At 25.0% G+C, this 25,127-nt stretch overlaps 1 protein-coding gene across 3 annotated transcripts in view; it reads right to left on the reverse strand.

The window, feature by feature from the left end:
- Positions 1–25,127, reverse strand: part of LOC135927670 (TOM1-like protein 2) — a 109,121-nt gene that overhangs the window by 36,232 nt on the left and 47,762 nt on the right. The window contains exons 8-11 of one of the 3 annotated variants that reach the window (XM_065463812.1): positions 15,622–15,710; positions 12,710–12,885; positions 2,608–2,699; positions 2,450–2,535 (exon numbers count right to left, since the gene is read on the reverse strand). In XM_065463812.1, coding sequence (XP_065319884.1) covers positions 2,450–2,535; positions 2,608–2,699; positions 12,710–12,885; positions 15,622–15,710 — 443 coding nt within the window. Of the gene's footprint in view, positions 1–2,449; positions 2,536–2,607; positions 2,700–12,709; positions 12,886–15,621; positions 15,711–25,127 lie in introns of those variants that run through there. The other 2 variants (XR_010572142.1, XM_065463813.1) reach the window with 2 other exon arrangements.

Here is a 25,127-nt window from a genome sequence, read left to right on the forward strand (position 1 = left end):
TGTGGATAAAAGTGCATTGTATGATTTGATTATAGGATATCTCTGAATCCCAGAATGTTATATTACGGAAGGCTAAAGTAGAACCCTGAAAATCCGCCCGAATCTGGGATTGAAAATAGAGTGGGCGCGGGCCGTGAAATTAGGCGTGACCCATCGTGTCACGGTGGGTCACGGCGTGAGTGTGAATAAATTTTAAATTCCAAGGCGTGATTGGGTGTGACGGGCCTTCCCAAAATTTTCCCCGGGCGTGATCGGGCGTGAATATAAATTTCCCGTGAATCACGGAAATATTAATTTTTATAATTGTTTTTTTATAAATATAAATTTGCAATTTTATAATTATATTATATATTTTCTTATTTAATTTAGTTCTTTTTTAAAAAAGAATAATTTATGAAAACTAAAAATCTTCCGCATTTTATAAACAACATCCGATAACATTTCGTTAGTTCTATTTTCTTTTTATGTTTTGGTGTTTTTTATCCGAGACTTTATACTAAATTTTGCGTAAATTTTTTACAGAAAAGTCAGTTATATTTTATTTGTAAAGATCTTCAATCTTTAAATGTATCAGAAAGTGAAGGATTTTACAAGCTAGGCCAAAAGATAAATGTTGGTGTTACTTTGGATAACAAAATATAAAAGCTGTGAACCGAAAAACTCTCATGAATTAGGTCCAAAAATATATAATGAAATAAAATTTAAGATTAAAAGCATGATCAATAATAATTACTTGTCCATAATCATTGATATTTAGACGGATGACTATAAAAATATAAGTTTTTTAACCATTTGAATTTTAAATTAAAAACATTTGTTTTGGCCACAAGGACAATGGATGAAAAAAAACGTCAATATTAAAAGTGTAGTCAATATAATTTTAGGAGAATATACAGAAGTAGAAAATTACTTAAATAAATGTATAGTTGTGAGTGATAACGGAGGAAATCTTATAAGTGCATTCAAAGGACGAAACGCTAGAATGTATATGCCATATACTAAATAATATTATGCATTATATTTTTTGACAATTGTTTAACTGAAATAGCCTTAAATATAAATGGTGTAAAAAAAATAGTACAATATTTTAAACAATCTACAGCTAATAGCATGGAATTCTGTATATATCATGATATGGAGTTTCTTAAAATAATATTCTGAAATACAGGTGTACTTGTTTAGCAAGCAAGAATTAAAAAGATTAGCCACCATTAATATCAGCATCATACGATAGTTAGATAAATTTTTATCAATATTTAAAGAATGCTCGGATAATCTGAGAGCAGATTCTCGTCCCACAATTAATGAAGTTTGTCTATGGAAACAAAAATTAGTAAAATTTTGTTAACCTTCTGAACGTGATACAATAATTATCAAAACCTTAAAATACAGAACAAGATTTCTTTTAAAAGATTATTATGCAGCCACTACATAAGGTAGGCTTAATTCTAGATCCGAATTTCAAAAGACTTAAGTTTTTAATAAAAGAAGAAAAGGATGATATATATAAAACGATCTTAAAAATGCTAAATGATATAAAATTAGATGATATGCATAAGTCGATGCCAACTATCATTTATAACTTTCCTAACTTATTTTAAACTCATAAAAAACCTTATATTCTAAATGGTCAATATCAACTATCATTTATAACTTTCCTAATTCATCCTACACTCATAAAAGACGGTATATTCTAAATAAAAAATTTAGAGAATTTCTAGATGATTCTGATGAAGGATCAACATCACCGATGAAAGCTGTGAGGATGAACTTAAAAAAAGATTCATATAAGATAAATAACAAGAAAATATTTTGAAGTGAAGCAGGAATATTCATTTTCTTTTTTGAGAAAATTATCGAGTAGAATTTTGTCAGCTGCAAGTTCGGCTTCTAGTGAAAGGTTATTTTCTGTAGCCAATCTCTTATTAGAGGAAAGACGTACACAATTGAAATAAAAAAAATAATTTCGATTTATAGATTGTATTTATTTTTTGTTATTAATATGAATTATGAAATTAGAGAAATAGATAGAATGAATTCAAAAACTGCAAAATTATAGCAATAGTTTAAAATTAAAAAACACCGTGAATTTTCGGACGTGACGGGCGTGAATCAAAATATTGCTTTTCGTGAGCGGGCGGGTCGGGTCAAATTTTTTTTAGTGGTATATTGTGAATGGGCGTTAATTTTTTTATTGCCACCGTGAGCGGGCGGGCCGTGAATGAAAAATTAGGCCCGCGCCCACCTCTAATTGAAAATATAAATAAAAAAATTCGAGCATGGTTTGTGGAGAAAGAATATAAATTTTATTCTTTGGGCAAAGTAATTTAATAAAAAAAATTTGGACTGACTAAACCTATCGATAAATTTAAAAATCAAATTGAGTTTGCTGGGCTCTTCTAAGCCAATTAAGAAAATTAAAGATAAATTGTGTATTTTTAAATATTACATTTGAATTTGGGAATTTGTGGATAGATAGGTCTTGGCGTTTCGAGAGAGGATTTATTTGTTCCAATTTATTATCTGTCGTTAAATCTAATAATTAATAACATAACATAATTGTAAAGGAACGGAAGAAACAGACAAATAAAAGAAAAAATCTATAACCAGAGTCTCCGGTTGCGACTGGCCCATTATCTTCGAATTGAATCAAAGGTTTTTCTTCGATCATTATATGAGAAATTGAAGGGTTATTCTTACTTGAAATAAATTAATCAATATTAATTTTGATTTAAAAATATTTATGAATAATTTACCTTCTAAGTAGAGTCCTGCAAATTAAAAAAATTTTCGACCTGAGTCTACCCCAAAATACTAACTCATGATTTATATTTTCATTTTAGGTTACCCGCCCTGTCCTAAAATTTAAGCCCGAGTATGATGCGATATTTTTTATAGGGCTTCGGGCCGGGCCTGGGTCGTGTACGGGCCGGGTCTAACTTTGCTAGGCCAGATAAATTTTAAAAAACTTGATCCCGAGCCCGATTCTATTTGCTAAAAAAAATTTATGCCCGAGCACAACTTTGAGCCGATTTATAGGGCTCTAACAACTATGTAGCAAGTTAAAAAATATATTAATCGCTTAATTATTACAATTTTTTGTTCATAATCTTCGAAATTAAGTTAAGACAAGATTTTTAGGAATCTATCAGAGACCCGCAGAGGTACCATTTGCACGGCCTGCCGAATTTTATTTCAAAAATTTTTCAGCCCGGTCTGAATTTTTTTAAATATATTTTTTAATTTTTATAGCTAATAATGGCGATTTAAAATATTCGGTTTTAAAATATATGGCCTGGTTATATTTAAAAAAAATAAAATACAGAGGGGGCCTGCAGTGGTTTCTATTATCCCTCAATAAAAAAATCTTTACAAAAATGAAGATTTTTAATGATATTAAAAAATTTCTGCTTCAAATGATAATATTCAAAGTTATGATGGCCTTCAAAACTTTGATTTTCTTTATAATGGTATAAGTACTGCTATAAACGAAGTAGAGGATATTGCGAGGAAAATTTACTTGCTGAAACCAGGTCGGTATTGAGATTAGAATAACTCTCAAAAAATATAACAATACTCCCCAAACCGAAACATTTAAATCTAAATTAAACTAATCACTAAAAAAAAATAAGAAAATAGTCAGTTCAAATGAAGGTCATGCACAAATAAATCTTAACAAAATGTATTCTAAATATTTTAGTAATCTAATATTTATAGTATATAAATAAATAAATATATTTTGTTTAAATTGAATATTATTAATATCGAAATTTTAAAGTGCATACAAATAAAAAAATAACTTATATACACCAATTTAAGATTTCAGTTGGTGGGCCATTATAACAGTTTGTTATTAATATGAATACTACTTAAAACAACAAGATATGAAAATATCTTTTACATCGATAGTAAATTTCGTTTATTAAAGCATTTGTAAAAAAAACTATCCGCGAGAAATAACCATAATATTTGATCATTAAGTCCCGATAAATCTATATTGATTCTAACGAAGGACTGCTTTGGGTAGTACCATCTATTGTTTTAGTTTCAACAAGGTACAATTAAGTCAATTCTGTAAAATATAGTTATTTATATTGGCTACTCTATGTGTAGACACAATCGCTGTATCAAACAATTCTGAAACCTGAGTATACATTCTATTTTTTAAATGTATAGTATTTGTTTTTAAACGTAGAGATTCATTTAACCCCAATCAAAGTTTAAAATCATTGTAAAACTAATAGAAATCTATATCTATATTTTAAAAAATGGAATGCTAAGTTTATGCTTCTATGAGAAAACCCGATGAAAACATGGAATATTTTTTATCCAATGTTGCGATATATAACAAATATTTTGTTAATTCGTTATTTATAAACATTATTTTAGTTTGTTTGTGTAAAAGATATATTTTGAAATATGATATCTTGAAACCATAGAAACTTTGATTCCAGTAGTTATTATGGCATAAATAAGTTACCAAATCTATGATGTTATACTTAATTAATTCAATTTAATGTATTTTCTTTTTAATGGCTTCACAAAAATAATTAAGAAAAGATCAATGTCTATACAGACAAAGAAACATTTATTTAATATATTACTAAAATTATTTATGTTAAAAAAAACCTAAGAACAGAAAATGAATATAAATAAATAAAACGTTAGTATGTTGTAAATACTGTTATGTTTAAAAATATCAAATAAATGTTTTTTAAATTAAATCGTTTATATAAAATTAATTTTTAATATTATTTTTTTATTTTTCACCGTTTTTAGATAAAAATAATTGGTAATTGCTTATTATAAAAATATATATTTAACAGTGGTTAAATAAATATAAAGTTACTATTTTTTAAAGAAGTAGTTATATTTTTCATGAATGATATAGACGAAAATGTAAAACAATCAACATTTCTGACTATGATGAGAACATAATTTACGATCTTGCTTATCCTCAATTACCTGGACAATTAAAATATACTGAAATAATTGATTTGTTAAATAATTATTATTAAGTAAAAATAAATAAAATTTATGAACGACTTAAATTTCAAAAAATGAAGCAATCAGTAAATGAATTTATTATAAATTTTATAGTAAGATTAAGCTTTTTCAAAAATTAGTCAATATAGAGATAATATAAATATGATATTGCGATAGATTTATAGCAGGCTTAAAGAGCAATAACATAGTTACAAAATTATTATCTTACTAATCAAATAAGATAGTACAAAATAATGTGATGGTAATTGAGAAGTGCAAAGTGGCAGAAATAATCACATGAAGGCTTCATGTAGAGATTGATATGTTTAACTTGTTACAAATGTAGTATAAAAGGACATCAATAAAATGTATGTCGATCAAAAGAAACGGGATATAAAATACAGAGTAGAGATGAAAGAAGAAGCCAAAGAAATAGGAGTAAGACATTATATAAAAAATTTCAAATTAAAAATTGTATAATATAATTTCCCATTATATTATTGGTAGATACTGGAAAGCTATTTGATGGAATTCTATATATCAATATTATTTTAAAATCATATAAATAATGATAATATTACTGTATTAAGTTGTAAACAATGGCAAGTACAATTAGAATAGATAATTTAAGAAATTATCCGAATATTATAAGCAATCCATAATGAAATATAATCAATGAAATTGAAGGTACGAATTATAAGGAGAAATTACGTCAAAATTAGGAATATTAGTTAATTTAAAAGCAAAAATAATTTAAAGGAAAATGAAGGCAAGTCCGGTACAGTTAACATGGAAAAGTAAAACTGAAAACTTTAAATAAATTAATAAAATTAAAAAAATAACTTTCTTTTATATATGCACCTATAGTCTCTATCTTAAAAAAGAATACAACGAATATGTGGGGATTTCCGAAAAATGATAGAGTGAATCTTCTTAACAATATCCCCTATCGAGAATTGATAGGAGCCATTGGAGTAGTAGATTTTACAACTCTCGATTTATCCAATGCCTACCATCAAATAGAATTGGTCGAAGACTCAAAGTGATAAGTGCAAATCAACACCCCAAATGGATTATATCGATATAATGGTCTACCATTTAGAATATCCCCAGTGATATTTTAACATATCATTGATTCACTACTAAAAGGTCTAGCAGGATCAGATGGTTATTTGGATGATATAATAGTGGATGAATTCCGTAAAGAAGCATGAAAACAATCTGCATAAGGTATTATATTATCGGAATTATATTAAATCTTGACAAATGTAAAATATTTTGCGTAGGAGATAAAATATTTAGGGCATAAAACTAATAAAGAAAATATATAACATTTAGATGCAATAACGAAAGTACCGTAGCCAAAAAAAGGAAGTTCAAAGTTTTTAGGGTTAAAAAATTACTAATAAATATATGCCAAATTTCAACAATAAACCACTAAAAAATTATTACATAGGAAAGTATGAAAATGGGAATTAGAGCAAAATAAAGCGATAGAGATGGTACGTTAGCAATGGAAGCTTCAAATTATGCAATCGGTGCAGTATTATCTCCTCCGGTATCAACTTTCATGGATGGAGGAAACCTTACGAGTCTTGAGGGCGCAAAATATTTATCCGAGGTTTTCATCAGTGCTGAACATAGGGACTGTTACAAATCCAGTTTTTTTATTTTTAAATTAAAGATGTCGGCGAGGATGATTAAATTGTTGACAGTCACGACATCTAAGACTTTTTGTCGTTAACCGTTCGGTTTGAGTGTGTCATCTATTTTTAAGAGTTTTTATTACATGGATGACGTGCTTATAATCGGGGTTAGAACAGCACAATAGAAGGTTAAAAGAAGGATTGACAAGACAAGACAAGGGATTACGTGCAGGAAGAGAGAAGAGAGGGTTACTGAAATGGTGTATCTGATACATAGAATAAATGGTATAAAAATAAGACCCTTGGTAAAAAATTTGAAGAATATTTATGCTATGGTGAGTCCGTCATCGAAGATGCAATCGTTTATCGGGATGATAAACTATTATCACCGTTCTTTTGATGATTTTGCACAAATATGCACCTTTATATGACTTGATAAAGAAGGGAGTCATGTTAATCAGGATCAGGGGCAACAACTTGGTTCTGAAGTTTTGTAAAGTAAAATTTAGGAAGTCCTAATCTTAGTTCATTTTAACTGTGAGTTAGAAGTTTTGTGAGCTGTGAATGTATCTAGCAGAGGAGTAGAAGGAGTGTCACGTATTATGGGGATTTCGAGTCCAGTGCTATTCATTTCGACATTAAATACAACATTAACGAATTATGAATACTTCCAACATATTCTGTTGTCCTCTCTTTTAGTTTTAAAATCTGGAAACTAAATTCAAACCATATTCACGTTTTTAGAAACACCCTAAGCCGTCTCAAAACAATAAAATCCAACTTCTTGAATTATACCAACATATTCTGTTGTCCTCTCTTTTAGTTTGAAAATCTGGAACCTAAATTCAAATAATATTTCTAACTTCTCCAGGGATTAAAGCTGGCTTAGATGTTGCAAACATTTTTTCGGTTGTCTTAGCATTTTTACTCGCATTCATTTTGAATTTTAAATACTTCGAGAGGCTAGTATAACAATTTGTCATCAAAGTCTCACATTGAAGTAACTTATGGATTCCTACTTTTCTAACTATTTTTCAAACCTGGTGGGGTTGTTTAAAATTATTTTTCATTTTTATTTTTCTGGTGGCAAAACAAAGGCAAAGTTTATGAAAAAATATAATTAAATCCTGAGGTTATTTCAATATGAGACTCTGATGGCAAATCGTTTTACAATAAGTCTCCGGAAGTAGTTCAAATTCAAAAGATAGTTAATAAAGTAGATAAAACAGTGGAGAAAATGTTATAATCTAAGCTAGATTTAATCCCTGAAGAAGTAGAATAAATGGTTCAAATATGGGTTCCAGATTTTTATTATAATCTTGGCAATAAGATGTTAGATTTTACTATTGGGATGGCTCAAGGTATTTGTGAAAAATGAAGTGATCTAATTTTTATTAAGCTAAAACTCTGCCAATAAAAGTCTAATGCTAATAGAAAGTTATATTGTAGTAGGCATTGAAAAATCAAAATATAAATTAAATATACTTTAAACATGAAAAAGGAACTAAAATCATTCAAGAGAGTGGGGGAGGGAGGGTGGTTATAAAAGTCAATCAAAATAAGGTATATCGGTCGCAGAGGCCTTCATGGGCCGCGATGAGCTGCGGCCCAATGGGATAGGTATGCTAATATTATATTTTAACGGGCCTGGACCTGGCCTGAATTTTTAAAAATATTTATTAATTGGCTGTGGCATAAAAAAATTTTGTTAAATTTAGATTATTTAAAACTGTTGCTAACAGAAAAATATTGAAGAAAATTAAGAAAAATTATAAAATACTAAAATAAATGGATGAAAAAAATATAAAGTAGCCGAAAACGAAGAAAAATCAGATTAAAACTTTTTTTAAAATATAATAAATACTTTAAAATGGGTGAAAAATTTTAAAGTAACAAAAATGAATTAATTTTGAAAAAAAAAAATTGTTTGGAAGAATTTAAGATCCATCAAAATGCATTTATTGATTTCATTTATAATTATAATCAGAGACCTGCAGGTATGGCCCGGGCAATCAGAGACCTGCAGATATGGACAGAGCTTTCAGAAACCTGCAGACAATGTTTGTATTTTAATTTTTTAAATGTATCCAGGCGGACCTAAAAATATATTTTTTTAAAAACCTGGGCAGGGTCTAAAAAATTTTTTAAAAAAAAACCTGGGACGGCCGTATATTCTTATACTGGATATTTTAAATCGCCATTATTAGCTATAAAAAATAAAAATAGATGTAATATATTTTAAAAAAATTAGGGCCGGATCGGGCCTAAAAAAAATTTTTTTTAAATCTGGGCCAGGTCGTGCAAATAGTATCTCGGCATATCTCTGATTACAATGTTATATATTTTATTAATTTAAATAAAATATTTTTTAGAATGATGATTTGTTATAAATGACGACGATTATAGAATGCAGATGGGTAGTAATAATTTGATAAAGAAATTGTATAGATTGGATAATCGATTTTGACTCATATCCTGCTATATAAGTTTTTATTATTTTAAAAGATAAAAATCTCCAATATATTTTCAGTTGTTAAAATTATAGTGAAAAGTTTTGATTTCTCTTTAATTTTGGAAAGTTAGTGTTTGCTGGTCCTCCTTTTTTGATAATCAATTTCCCAATATCAAAACTAAATGGGTTAAAGAATATTTCAATACTTTCATTTTAAATTAATTAATATTTTTTAAAAATGTGTGGAAATCTTTTTTAAAAATTTATTATCAAAATTTTTAATTTTTTCTTTTATTTATTAAAAATAAGCATCTTTATTTGGCCAGACGCTCATTTTTTATAAAATTATGCAACATAATCGTACGGTCTTCTCTTAATTTATTATAAAATAATGTTATATAAAAATTAAACCAAAAATGTTTAACATATTGGCATAATTTTTTCTTTTATTTATTAAAAAAAGAATCAATTTTCATTTGCTTCCTTGAATGTATAATTTTAAATATTAAATAGTAATTTACCATAAAAAAGTCAATATCCCAAATACCTTTAAGCCAATTAGTTCAGTTGAACTTGAAAATGAATAAATATGCGGATATTGCAAATGTAATATTTGTCATCAATACCCATGGGGTTCTTGGTGAGTAATTCAATTCATCATTTTATAGGTAGAAAATTAAGTGAACTACTAAGTGGTGGTCGTAATGAAAAACTTTCTACCTAAAAGCAAGCCATTAGTATGATAATTCATCAATGAAACTATAAACGCATCTCTCTTTTTTGTAATTGTCTTATCTAATTGTTTTTTAAATTTTATTTATATGCCATATTTTTAATATTCTTATAAACGGGATTTAGTTTTAATATGTGCATCTTAGTTTTAAATCTATCATAAATAAAATTGTTAAACCTATAAAAAAAATAGAAAAACTAAAAATAGTATCAATTTATTAACGTAGATGTGAACCCGCACCTCATATTTTTGCTAAACCAGAACCCAAACCCTTTTAAGTTGAGAGTTCAAGGTATAAAAAAAATATTAATACTTTTTTATAAAATAATTAATTATATAAACAAAATCATGAAAAGGCAGTATTTTCTTCGAATTTTTCAAAATTTTTAGTTTTATTTCCATTTTGTAGGCAAAATTTTATTATAAATGATAATTTAATATGCTAAAAATATAATAGAAAAGGAATACCTTATCTTTGTTTTTATATCAATTTTAGAATGTAAAATATAGAGTTGTTAAAGTAGCGCGCTATCTTTTTTGGTAGCTATAGCTAATAGCCGCTACTTTTTTTAAAATTATTTAATTTTTAGCGCGCTACTTTTAAAAAATATAATGAATGTAAGTATAAACATGAAAATTTAAATATAATATCATAATTAATTATAATTTATTATTTAATTTTGAAATTTAAATATATTTTCAATTTTTAATTTATATTTTCAATCAGTGTTAATAATCTAAAATGGCATCGCCCATGGATATCCAAATCCTTGAAAGTGATTCAGACATGGAAGATTCAATGGAAGAAAATGTATACTTAATAGCTCTAATAACGATTTCCCATTCCCTAGATTTGAAAAATTTTTTAAAATAAATATTAAAACAAAATCTGGATTCAAATTCCTATGCTTAAAATGTAAAAAAAATATATCATCAAATCAATCGAGTAGCTATAACCTGAAGAAACACCTAAAGGTAAATTGTTATTTTTACATTATAATATTATTTATTTTATTAGACTGTTCACGCCAATTGCTATAAGGAAATAGAGAAACATATAAAAAAATTTGGTATAAGAGAATCTTCATTCAAAAAGACAAATACTATCCAAACCAAATTAACTGATAATAAACATGCCAATATTTCACAAAAATTGGCTGATAAAGTAATTGTTGATTTTATTATTGACACAGTTCAGCCATTGTCCTTGGTTGATAATCCATCATTTACTATGATGATTAAAACTTTATCCCCTGGCACAACAGTTTTATGTCGCCAGACACTTATGAATAAAATAGCCGACAACTTCAAAGTGATGAAAGATGCTCTAATAGTAGAGTTATCAGATATATCTTATGTATGTACACCGGCAGATAGTTGGACACATAACAGAAGGTAAAAACTTATTTATATTTATAAATTGATCTGATTAAATATTTTTAGAGCTTCCTTGCCCTCAAGTGCTAGTGTCGAGAGATTATTTAGTAAAGCAAAGCTTATACTTTCTGATCGTCGCTCTAGACTTGGGGATGATAATATTGAAATGATATTATTATTAAAATGCAACAAATTAAAATAAATATTTATATATTGCTTATTTTTTTATAATCTAAATTAACTATATTTTTATATTTATAAATGTTGATTTTTATATATTATATATTATACATTTACATTATAAGCAAAAAAAAAATAAAAAAAATTTGTTTCATTTGTTCTAAAAATTTTTTTATAAAAAGTAGCTAAAGCTACTTTTGAAAAAAGGTAGCTAATAGCGCGCTACTTTTTTTGACAAATAGCGAAAGCGGTAGCGCGCTAATTTTTTTGACAAATAGCTATAGCGGTAGCGCGCTACTTTTAAAAATAGCGTTTAACAACTCTAATAAAATATTTAGAGAAAAACATAAAATCAAGTAAGGAAAATAAAATCCAATATTTCAAATTTAATTTAAATATAAGCAATTATGTAAATATAAAGTTTTCAATATCAATAGTTTTGGCCAGTTTCATTTTGTTAGATGAGTATTTAAATAATATAAAAAATAAATATGATTGTAAGATAAATGATTTTTAAATTTTTTGTTTAATAATGATTATTGGCATAATAAAAAATAAATTATGATATTTTATTGCTCTAACCCCTGAACATGAATCTTTTATTAAACTAACTATAAATTCGAATCCTGTTTTTTTGACGAAGGGTTTACATCCCTGGTAAAAATCAAGATTTTAAAGGTTTAGTTTTCTCGGGTTGACAAAAACCGTGACTTCTCAGTTCGGCCTGAACCGATAGGAAATTTTATTTATCTTTTTATATTTATCAAATTTAATATAAATAATTTAATCAACTTCAGTTCCAAGTAAGTTGTGAACAATTATTTTACACACTTGATAAATAAAAGAAAGAGATTATCAAGCAAAGTGATAGGTTGTTTATTTTTGCGAAATTTTAAAGCGTAGGTAAAATTTTAAAATTTATTATTTGAATACTTGTAAATAAATAAAATTTTTTGGTTTTATAATAATGATATCAGCTAAGTTATTTTACTTGATTTGTTATTTATTATTCATATTTTATAATACAAAAATACAATATATTTCCTTTAATTTTTATTTGTAAAAGTTTTTAAAATATTTTAGTTAAATTATTATCAATTAAAAATATTTTTATTGATTAATTCAAACAATCTAAATCTTATAAAATATCCAGGTAAAACCGACAAGAATTTCCAACCCGTAACGAACAGATATAAATTTGTTCAAAAATAACCGGAATTGAACTGAACATAAAGGTTAGACACCTTGGTAAAAACAATATAATTTCTTATCGTAGTATAGACATAGTATTCATTTTATTTGAGAATTTTTTATAATCTATTATTCACTATTTACTTGATTAATACGGGAAGTAAAGATTCTTCGATATTTCTAAAGCCGGATTGTCTCCTTGTGTGCTCGGTGTAACTCGGGGTTTTTCGTCTATTAGTTAATATAATTATATCATTGCACGAAGTTATTGAGTCTTCGACAAAAATATTGGTATGTTGAAATGGATCACTTTCTTTTGTCTGTTTTCATGGGTAAAGTATAAGTAAAAAATATATCACAAAGCTGTTTTCTTTCTTATCCATTTTTTTAACTTCTTTGTCCCTTCATTTAAACTCTTATTTGCTTAAAGGAGAGAATAAAATTTAAAAAAAGATCAAACACTATTTCAATTCATGGATAATGCCCATGAGATAATTTTTATATATTTTTTTTTGCCCCTTGGATTGGGTGAAATTTTATAAACAAACTAGTGCACATAAATAAAGCAATCTTCGAATGCCCTTATATTTTTGGAGATATCAGGGGTCAAAGTATAGAAAATGACCTATTTTTATGAAAAACTAAATAATACCTAAAACTAATTATTCCTTATTCGATTCGCAAGGAAAATATATTATTCATCGAATAATTTTTTACCAATTTTTCGATCGAATGATTTTTTTCTATTAAAATTTATTATATAATTCGTAAATATTAAAACTTATATATAAATATTTAAAATTATTTAAGTATTTAACAAGTTCTTTAAGGACATTTTATTTTCTTACTTCATTTATACATCTTTAAGTCACTTTTTAAATTTTAATAATCTAATATTTTGAGAGTTTGAAAAAAAATGGAAAAATTTTTAATCAAATTTTTTTAAAAATTCCTAATATATTTAGTAAAATATCTAATTAAATCTTTCATAAATTTCATGCACAATAAATTTAAATACAAATTATTTTTAAAAAAAATTATTCAAAAAAAATTTAAAGAGTTTAATTTTCGAATCGAATTTTTGAGGAATCAAATCGAATAATATTTTTATTATTCGTATGAATATAAGTAATTATTCGATTCGAATAACGTATTATGTTACTTTAATTTTTTTCACAAAAATATGGAAAAATAATATTTTATGATAATATTATATTTTTTTAATTTTAATTTTATAAATAATTTAAGCCGAGCTTTTAATTCAGATCAACCACCAAAGATCGTCATTTTTATTTAATTTATTACATTTTTCTCTGACCTGGCCCCAGAGAAAAAATTTATTTACACCATTAAAAATGTTAAGCGCACTAGATCTACACTTTGTAAGTGTAGATTGTGGCCTTAGGTAAATATTTGAAAAGATCTTGACAAATACAAACAAAAATTAAACTTAATTTCTTTTAATAATGAACTTAATTTCTTTTAATAATGCACATAGCAAATTAACTTCTGATATAGATTAAAAAAAAAAATCGATATCGTGTGTTTAGCAGAGCGAACTGTGTTAAGCACTAGCATCCGTGTTTATCTGATCAAATTTTGAAAATTAATTGAAAATAAATAAAAAATTATAAAAAGATCTTATCTTATAATATATTATTTTGTATATTTTTATTTTTATTATCTCTGGGGGAAAATCAACAAAAAGAATTATATAAAATATTAGTAATTTTTACGTAACGAATAACGCGTTTCTTTTTTGAAGTAACGTTTACAGCACTATCTAAAATTTATATTATATTCTATTATAGTAAAAAATCTAAAATATATATTCACGGTTCAACTAAACTGCAAATGCCCTAATAAACTGCAAATGCTTAGGTAAAAATTTTTGTATATTTATTGAATATATCTAATAATTTAATTTATAAGTTATTTATTTATATCAATAAGAAAATGAATCTCACTTTAATTAAGAAAGTATATATCAAAAAATTTTACCTGAGCATTTGCAGTTTAATCAAACATCTTTTTAAGTAATAATATAATGATTTTAAGATATATTAAAACAAAAAATAATTTTAAAATTTTTTTCATAAAATAATCATAAGCCAACTTGCGGTTAAATATTATTGAAATTTAAAATGTAATTATAATAATTTTTAATATTATATCTAAAGGATTTAAACTATTTATTATAATATAAAAGGAAAAACAACTATTAATGTATATATTATTGAATATATCTAATAATTTCATTTTTATAAGTTATTTATATCATAAGAAAATGAATCTCACTTCAATTAATAGAGAATATATCAATAAGCATTTGCAGTTTACCTAGGCATTTGCAGTTAGCCATATATTTATGAAATATTTTAATTTTTATTGATAAGAAAATATCTAAAGTAAATAAATATATAAAGCCATATTTCACAAAAATATTTTTCAAACAACCTTCATTCTTTTAGAAGTTTTATGTATTTTAGATTTTTATTATTATAGAAAATAAAATAATAAATACATTTAAAATAATGTTAGAACAATTAATTGAATATGCCATCTATTGAACAAAAAGGCCGCTGTTTAGTATTATAATTGATTTTCCCCATAACTCTTTTATATGCAGATAAATTTTAGTCATAGTGACATTGTTTAATTCTATAAAAAAAGGAGAAACTCGGATTTTAAAGGATTTCAAACTTTAGAATGAGGTTCACATTAAAAAGATTAAAATATTTTTAAAAATATAATATATACACTTTATTTTCTTTTAGAATCATTATATGTAATTCTCTAGTTTTTAGTTAATTTTTAATTTAAGGATAAGAGTAAAAATAGGTCTTTTTCTCATATTTTGACCCATGATGCCTCAAATATTAAAGCTCGGATGCTAATATTTGAACACCGCTATAGTTACGAGTACTTCAATTCGCATACAAAACTAAATCCAAATCCCTCAGAAGTATCGTGATCAATTTGACATGGAATAACACTATTATATTTTTAATAAATATGGAAAAAGGATTAGAAAAAAATTATAAATAGAAAAAAACTTTGCATGGGTCAGTGATGCATGTGGATTCGAATTGCTGGTATTTTAAAAATAGTTGGTTTAGTTCGTCGTTTATGCTCAATAAGTCTGCTGATATTTTGAAATAAAGTTTTTAAATAATGAGCATAAAAAAGAAAAGATTTAATAACTTGATCATTTTACTTTGTGTATAGTTAGTGGTGTAGTAGGTAGGGCATGCAGGGATAAGCCATATCCCTAAATATGGGGAGAATAAAGTAGTTATTCTAGAAATTTTTAAAATATATATAACGAGTGGCGTGCCTTTTGTAAATTTTTTGAATATAAGGATATTTAACATATTAATAAACATTAATTATTATTAGGGATGTACCGATATTTTATATCGGATCGGATCGGGCCGATATTTCGCCCATTTTACAATATCAGTTATCGGCAAATATTATAAAATTTTCCGATCCGATATAAAATGGCGCTTTTAACAAAATTTAAAAAAAGTTGTATCTAAAAAACCATTTATTTTTATAAATAAAATCGAAATATATTTTTATGTTTAATTTTTTAATAGTAATAATTAGTTAATAAACATTCTGCAAAATAGTTATTTTTTTTTCGCATTCTTTAAAAAAGTGTTCATTAATCTCTTCAGAATCTGTTTTTAGTGATGCTAGTGATATTAACAGTTCACCGCAGACCGATCTCTGATAAATTGGAAATTTTGGTATTTCTAAAAAGAAATCTTCGATATATTAATTTTAAATATTAATTTCAAATTTCATAATATATTTGTTTATTACTAATTATGTAAATAGATTAATGTTATTACTTATTATATAAATAATAGCAATTGAATTGAATATAAACTATAACTGATCATTATAATATATTTAAATGACATATGTTATGATATAGTAAAATTATAGATGTTGTACTAATAAAAAGTAAATTAAAAATTAAAACCGGTATCTTTACAGAATACAAAATTAGATATGATATCGGATCGGTTATCGGCCGATATCAATTTAATATCTGGAATATCGGATCGGCCTCCAAAAAGTGGTATCGGTACACCCCTAATTATTATTATATGCTATTTCATTTCTAATATTTATTTATTTAATAAAATACAAATTTACCTAAAAATATTCTCAAATCTTTTTGCTATTCAATTGTATTTTGTTAATAAAAATAACATAACTATTTGATTATAAAATTTTAATCGAATGGGAATGAAGGAAATTATTTGTCGAATAATAACCTTTTCATTATTAGATTGATTTATTCAAAAAATATTTTATTATTAGTAAATATTCAAAATTATTTGTTAGTAAATCTTTAAAATGTTTAGTGGATAAATTTTTTAAAATTTATTTTCACATTATTAATTTTTTAAATTTAATAATTCCTTTTTTTCGCTTTTGAAAATTTTATATTTAATTTTAAACTCGAATCAAATCGAATGTTTTATTTTTGTATTCCGAATACGAATAATGCAAAATATTTGATATATTTTTATAGGTCTAATAAGGGTATGGCTTAAGGATAAAAAACTGTAATGGTTATAGTTCAAGGAAATTACAAAGGTTGAAAACATAAGTAAAATGTATAAATTTCCAAAAATTAGTCTTAAATCAATTAATATTTAAAAGAAAATGGGTTTAAGGAAATTATAAGTCTAGATTCGCAAGAGTTAACAATTCTTGGCTCTTTCTCAACCAGGCCTACGATACTCGTTATCCCTTGTTTCATTTATATCGTATTCCGTTACTAGCGATGGTTGTACTACTATTATATGTATAAGATCAGGGCCGAATTTACCGTTTAAAAAAATATGTTCGGTGCGATATTTTCAACAACACGTATCCGATATTAGCATTGTTTTAGGCCATTTTATGATCATACATTGTTAGATCCGTAGTTAAAAGATCTTAATTAATTAGTAAATTATTCGATATTATTTCTTTATTAAAATATAATATATTGTTCTATAAATGTTTTACTTATTTGTATGCTTTAAATCTTCTAAAGCATATAAGGTTTCTTTTTATAATAAATTTATCAATAAATTATTTAAATATTATAGTAATATTATTTTGTAATGCCTAGTGCTGTATACTTTAAAAATGAAACGCGATCCTCATTACGTTGAAAAAAAGGAACGTTACATGTTACTCGCTATTCAAAAAAATAAGAACATGTTACCGTTACTTGGTATCTTATGAAAAAGGAAAGCATTACTCACTATTCAAAAAAAGTAACGTGTTACTCATTATTAAATAATACTAAATATTCTAAATAATTTCATTTATATTTTTTCTCATAGATAAAAAATAAAATTATACAAAAAATATTATAAGATACGTTCATTTTGTAATCATTTTTTATTAAAATTTTGACTAGATAAACAAGAGTGCTTAGTAGTTAACATAGCTGTCGCTGTGCTAAACACACGTTTAACTGGCCCAGAAAATGGTTTATTATATTTAATAAATAACAATTTTAAATGGGGGAATAAAATATTTGAAGAATGATCTTCATTTTCAAAAAAATTGATTAGTTGAAACCTCATTCAGATCCTTGTCGAATATTTTTAGGTTTATCAGAATTCAATCTAAATTCATATTTATACCTTTATATGTTTTTTTTACTGGACATCGAGGTTAAAATATTTGATTTAGGGCACCATCTACACTTACAAAGTGTATATTCTCTATTTGTGTAAAAAATGTTACATACTGAAGCCAGGGAGGAGTTAAATCATCTTCATCTAGAGAAATAGTATTATTGACACATGTTATTTATAGTATAAATTAAATATTAATAAAAATTAACATACCTTGATTTATTAAATATTAATCAAATTAACAAACTTAACTGTATAAAATTCAACAACATAAATGTAATAAATAAAATAAAAAAAGGAGAACTTTGGTGGTTGATATGAATTAAAAGCTCGGCTTAAATTATTTATAAAATTGGGCAATTGCACAACTTCCGACCAATCATGGTGACTGGTGTTCTCCCTCTTAATTTAGTTCTTTTGTCAACTTTCTCTTCACGTATACAATGCGAGGAGGTTATAAGTAAGCTTGTGAGAGGTAGATTTAGTCTATTTGAAATTGCCTGTAACTATGGAGGAAAAATTTATGCCTTTTATCTCTTTCAAAGTCCTCGGCACAAAGAGACTTTCTTAACTCTCTTTTAGCTAACTTCTCGTTTGAAGATATACCAATCCTAAAATACTTGGGACAAGACTCTGGTCATGAATGGCTTGAAGCTGTTCCTAGAGCCAATGGTCCTTTGCTATCCGATGGATGGGGAGCTAAGTATGATCAAAGGGTATAGAATGACTTTAAGACTCTTATCCTATAGGCAGACAAGGTCTAACCTGTTAATATTCTAAAGGTCCTCGGATCTTAATGAGAACCACTTTTTGCTCCACCCCCCCCCCCCTTATATATCTTTTATATTTGTCTTGTTTTAAATAGCTGATATGATTTTTTTTACGTTTTTTAAATATTGTTTTATATATCATGCAATTTTTTAATATATTTTTAAAATATAAAATTAAATATCATAAATATATAAAAGAAAATTTTCCATATTCTTTAAGAAAAAATTTTAAGTATCGAGTAACGTTTTACGTTACCGTTACTCAAAAACAACGCGCTACTTATTATCTTTTGAAACAAACAATGGCGTTCCTTATCCTCAAAAAAGGTAATATTGTTAAAATCGTCACGTTACTTTACATCACTAGTATTCGTCCTGGCTTGACTAAATTAATTACGAATTTAGCGAATTAATTAATTCGTTTGTCTAGGCATGCCAAGCTATTTGAATTTTTACGTCCGATAAAATAGTTATTTTAAATTCAATGTTCAAATTATACAAGGTTTAGAAATTTTTTAAAAATTCTAACCACATTTTTTTCACTATTTTTGTAATTAAATAAAAAAATATATGAATCCGAAATTTGGTTAACAAAATATGGTTACAAATTTTAATGAGTTATGATGTATAGCGTTGAATGTTATTGATTTATAATGTGTTTTAACGTCGTTACTTTTTTGAAAAGAAGGAACGCCATTCGTTACCTTCTTTTAAAGGTAACGAGTAACGGTAACGCGTCTTTTGTTTTGAGTAATGGTAACGCAAAACGTTATAATTTATTTTAAAAGAATATTATGTCCATAGTACTTATCTTCAGATGAAGAAGATTTAACCCTTCCCTGGCCCCAATTTGAAAAATTTTAAACCAAAAAGAGAATTAATGATACCATGTCTACACTTTGTAAATGTAAATTATGTCCCAACGCAAATATTTCAATCTCAATGTCCTGCAGTTCAAACATAAAAAAGCATTTGAAGGTAAAAAGATGAATTAATATATAATTATTTTAAACATTACTTTAAACATTAATTTAAACATTACTTTAATAATAGATTAATATTCTTTTATAATATTTTGAAAAATTTAACCATGAAATGATTTTGAAAAAATTTATTTAAATAAATAAATGAAACAATGGCGTACAGGATTTATCCGAATTTTACAGAGAATTTCATTATAGATTTTATTTTTTATTAAAATACTATATATAGCATCCCATTATTTAACCATGAATTTATTTTAATGATTATATACAATAAGATTAATTTGAAATGTATAAATTTTATACAGATTATTATATTAAAAATTTATTATACATAAATATTTTAAAAAAAATAAGATTACAATAAAATTTAAGTAATTCTTGTTGCAAATAATGGTATTTTAAAAAATATATAATTTAACAATTATATTTATAATTAGTACAAATGATTATATTATCAAAATATAAATAACTCTTATTGCGTATACTATAAAAAATATATAAATATTATGTATGACTAAGAATTTATTATAATTAAGTTTTGCATATAAAAATTTTATTAGTAAGAACTTATTATATCCATTGTAATTTTATTAATGGAATTTAAAAAATGAGAACTACTTATCTCTGAGATAGATTTGGCTATTTAATCTTTTTAAAGTTGAAAATGACCTTTCATTAGTGCAGGTACTAATAGGTGGTAGTTAAAATAAAAAAACAATGAAGTAAAAAAAATTATATAATATATTTTTAAAATTTAATAGAGTATATGAACAAGGAGAGGAATCGGATTATGAAATAGTTTCTATGCCATTATTTGATCTATTTGAAACTCAATATTGTATACTTACCTAAGCATCATTCCTGTTCAGCACATACAATAAGTGTTGACATTGAAAGGACAGGTAAGGAATATCAATTTTAAAAATTACATTTTCTAAGTGTAAGCTTTTGTGGAATAAACATGGGCAATCGCAGCCATTTTTAAGAAAAACATGGGAAGATATCTGATTAAACCGGTTAAAACAAGACGGAACTTTTTTTATAACTCCAGAAATTAATTTATAGTCATATTAAGAGAGTTGACAAAAATTTGACGAATCTTGTGATAAACTGAATTCCTCTTTTTTAAGACATAGATATCCAACGGTCTTTTTTTAGACCAATAAACACCCAACGGTCTTTTTTAAGACCAAAGAATACCCAATGGCCCTTTTAAGGGCCCCTAAATTTAATTGAAGTAGACTAGTTTTACAATTCACATCATAACTCAAAAATTAATGACGTAAACTTAAAATTGTTATCATTTTATGTTTATATAAGTTACTTTACACAAAATGAGTCAAAAAAATAAAATATTTTTAAAATCCTAAAAATCTAAAAAAAATTGACTAAACTGAGAATTGACATCATAACTCAAAAAATAATGACGGAAACTTAAAATTTTTATCATTTTATATTTATATAAGTTAGTTTACATAAAATGAGTCAAAAAATAAAATATTTTTAAAATCATAAAAATCTTAAAAAAATTGCTAAACTGAGAATTGAAATGATAATTCAAAAAATAATGAAACTTAAATTTTTTATCATTCTATGTTTATATAAGTTAGTTAACACAAAATTAGTTTAAAAAATAAAATATTTTTAAAATCACAAAAATCTAAAAAAAATTGACTAAACTGAGAATTTGCATCATAACTCAAAAAATAATGACGGAAACTCAAATTTTTTATCATTTTATGTTTATATAATTTAGTTTACACAAAATTAGTTAGAAAAATAAAATATTTTTAAAATACCAAAAATCTAAAAAAAATTGACTAAGAGAATTGACATCATAATTCAAAAAATAATAACCGTAAAATTTTTATCATTTTATGTTTATACTAGAAGATAGCCCTGACGGGGAATGAAATTTTCTTCTTACTTTTATGATAGTTGTTACCTCTTATTTAAAAATAATATCCAATTATTATTCTTTTAATCCCTCCTCCTCCCCCCCCCCTTCATGCCAGATTTAATCCATTAAAACTAAGTGTAAATACTATGGTTTGGTAAAATTAAATTTAAAGCTTTTACTTGATAATACCAATATTATTTGATAAATATTACTGATCATTTATACCTAATATTTAATATTAAAAAAATTCCCAGGCAAAGTACAAAGCCATAATAATTTTGAAAAATTCTTCCAAGCCCAGTGATAGTGAATATAATAATTTTGGTAGTTGAGAACTGAAATAAAATATTTAAATAATCAAAATGTTAAATCAAAATCAGATTTTTATGGACCTAGGTTTTTTGACCAGGCCGAGCCCAGGCCTGCATAAAAATTTTTTAGGCCAATGTCTGACTCATAGTTAATAATAAAAAAATTCTCAAGCATTTTAGCTCATAATATTTTTGAAAAATTTTCCCCAAGCCCAGCCTAATATAATTTATAAAAATATTTTTCAAACCCAGCCCAACCTATAAAAATTTTATAAAAAAAATTTCCCCAAGCCTGGCCAACCCATAGTAATTTTCAAAATTTTTTCCCAACCCAGGAGATAGGTAAATCACTAAAAACCATATCTATTTTTTATAATTAGCTTTTACCTGAGGGCCATATAAATATTCTGTGTTAAATATTACACCTATGCCTAATAAAAAAAAATTTACAAGCCAGGTCCTTGCACTTGGGAAAATTTTCTCAAAAAGACCATAATAATTTTGATAGTTGAGAACTGAAATAAAATATATAAAAAGTCACAATGCATTTAAAAATACAATCAGAATATGAAAGTTGCATGGGCCTTGGTTTTTGATCAGGCCTGGCCTCCAAAAGAAATTTTCAGGCCAATTTCTAACCCATATTTAAAATTAAAAAATTTTCAGGAATCTAAGACTATATTAATTTTAAAAAATGTTTCCCAAGCTACTTCCAAGCCCATATTAATTGTGAAAAATATAATTTATTTTTCCTTGGATCCAGAAAAATAGGTGTGATGTAGGGGTTTATAAGAATTAAATCTGTCTAATATGTATATATTTTTTTTGCCATTTATATTATTGGGAAAATTTTTCAAAATTAGGATCAAATGAAGGGGAAATATCTGATTTACCTATCATTCTACTGGCTCCTAGTATTTATATGAAAATCATGAATACATATTAAAGTACAATGATAAAAATATGTTCATCCTAATTTAAATTTTAAACAAACCACCACCCTTCCAAATGATTTATTACTTAGTTACAAGATATAAATTAAAATTTAAGACATTGTTATTAAATTACAATAGAAAAAATAAAAAGATATTCTAAGTTAACAAATAATAGGAGGTTAACTTTAATCATAGTCAAATTATATATAAGTAAAACAAAAAAGTTATACATTTAATCAAAAATGTTATAATAAGTTATGAAAAATATACATTCTACTATGAAGTTATGAGAAAATATACAAAACTATGGAATGCATGTAAAAAGGCCAATTTCAGAAAAGATAAGAGAGATGCAAATATTTACTTATGCATAAAAATTACCTAATTAAGAGATATAAAGTTGTATAAAATTCAATGTGGAGTGGATCCTTCTTAAGGGTTTTAACATAAAACTCTCATCAAGCAATGATAAATTTTTAGATTATGAAATTAAAATTACTAAATATATACTTTATTAACATATTTTATAAAAATAATGGAAAATTTTAGAATAACCCCAAATAAATATAAATTTTTAATCAACACCTCATAAGATAGGAAAATTTCTGATTCGTCCCTCATCAAATAATAGAGAAAATTCTGATTCCCCATATAATGGTTTAAATTTTAAATTATACATAAATTCAAGAATTAAAAAAGTATTTAAATAAATCTCGTACTTGAATTTTGATGCATATAAAGTTCTAAATTTATTTAATTATCTTGTGCAGGAAAATAGTTTGAATTTTAAAGTAGCTACAAATTTTGAATGGTATCTATTTGATTAATTTTGTCAGATTAAGAAAAAAAAATATTTTACCAGATTAAGAAAAAAAAATTTGCCGGGGTTCGAACCCAAGTTCAATAATCCATCTAGATTTGTAAGCGAACTCATGCCCGATTGGGCAAGGCACTTTTCAAAATTAACGATTTTTTGAATATATATTATAAAGTGTGATATGAAAAGTATGACATGAAAAGTGTGACATGATTTTTGTGACAAGGTTTTTATATATATTAAGATAAATTAGTTTACACAAAATGAGTCAAAAAAATAAAATATTTTTAAAATCCCAAAAGTCTAAAAAAATTGATATTGACATCATAACTCAAAAAATAATGACGGAAACTTAAATTTTTTATCATTTTATGTTTATATAAGTTAGTTAAGACAAAATTAGTTTAAAAAATAAAATATTTTTAAAATCCCAAAAATCTAAAAAAATTGACTTAACTGAGAATTGACATCATAACTCAAAAAATAATGACGGAAACTTAAATTTTTTATCATTTTTATGTTTATATAAGTTAGTTTACACAAAATTAGTTAAAAAAATAAAATATTTTTAAAATCCCAAAAATCTAAAAAATTGACTAACTGAGAATTGAAATGATAATTCAAAAAATAATGAAACTTAAATTTTTTATCATTCTATGTTTATATAAGTTAGTTAACACAAAATTAGTTTAAAAAATAAAATATTTTTAAAATCACAAAAATCTAAAAAAAATTGACTAAACTGAAAATTGACATCATAACTCAAAAAATAATGATGGAAACTTAAATTTTTTATCATTTTATGTTTATATAAGTTAGTTTACACAAAATTAGTTATAAAAATAAAATATTTTTAAAATCAAAAATCTAAAAAATTGACTAACTGAGAATTGACATCATAACTCCAAAAATGATGACGGAAACTTAAAATTTTTATCATTTTATGTTTATATAAATTAGTTTACACAAAATTAGTTTAAAAAATAAAATATTTTTAAAATCCCAAAAATCTAAAAAAATTGATTAAACTGAGAATTGACATCATAACTCAAAATATAATGACGGACACTTAAATTTTTTTTCATTTATGTTTATACAAGTTAGTTTACACAAAATGTGTCAAAAAAATAAAATATATTTAAAATTTCAAAAATTTTTAAAAAATTGACTAAACTGAGAATTGACA

The sequence above is a fragment of the Gordionus sp. m RMFG-2023 genome, chromosome 3 (assembly GCF_954871325.1).
Source record: "Gordionus sp. m RMFG-2023 chromosome 3, tfGorSpeb1-WG-v2, whole genome shotgun sequence".
In the NCBI taxonomy this organism is placed as follows: Eukaryota; Metazoa; Nematomorpha; class Gordioida; order Chordodea; family Parachordodidae; genus Gordionus; species Gordionus sp. m RMFG-2023.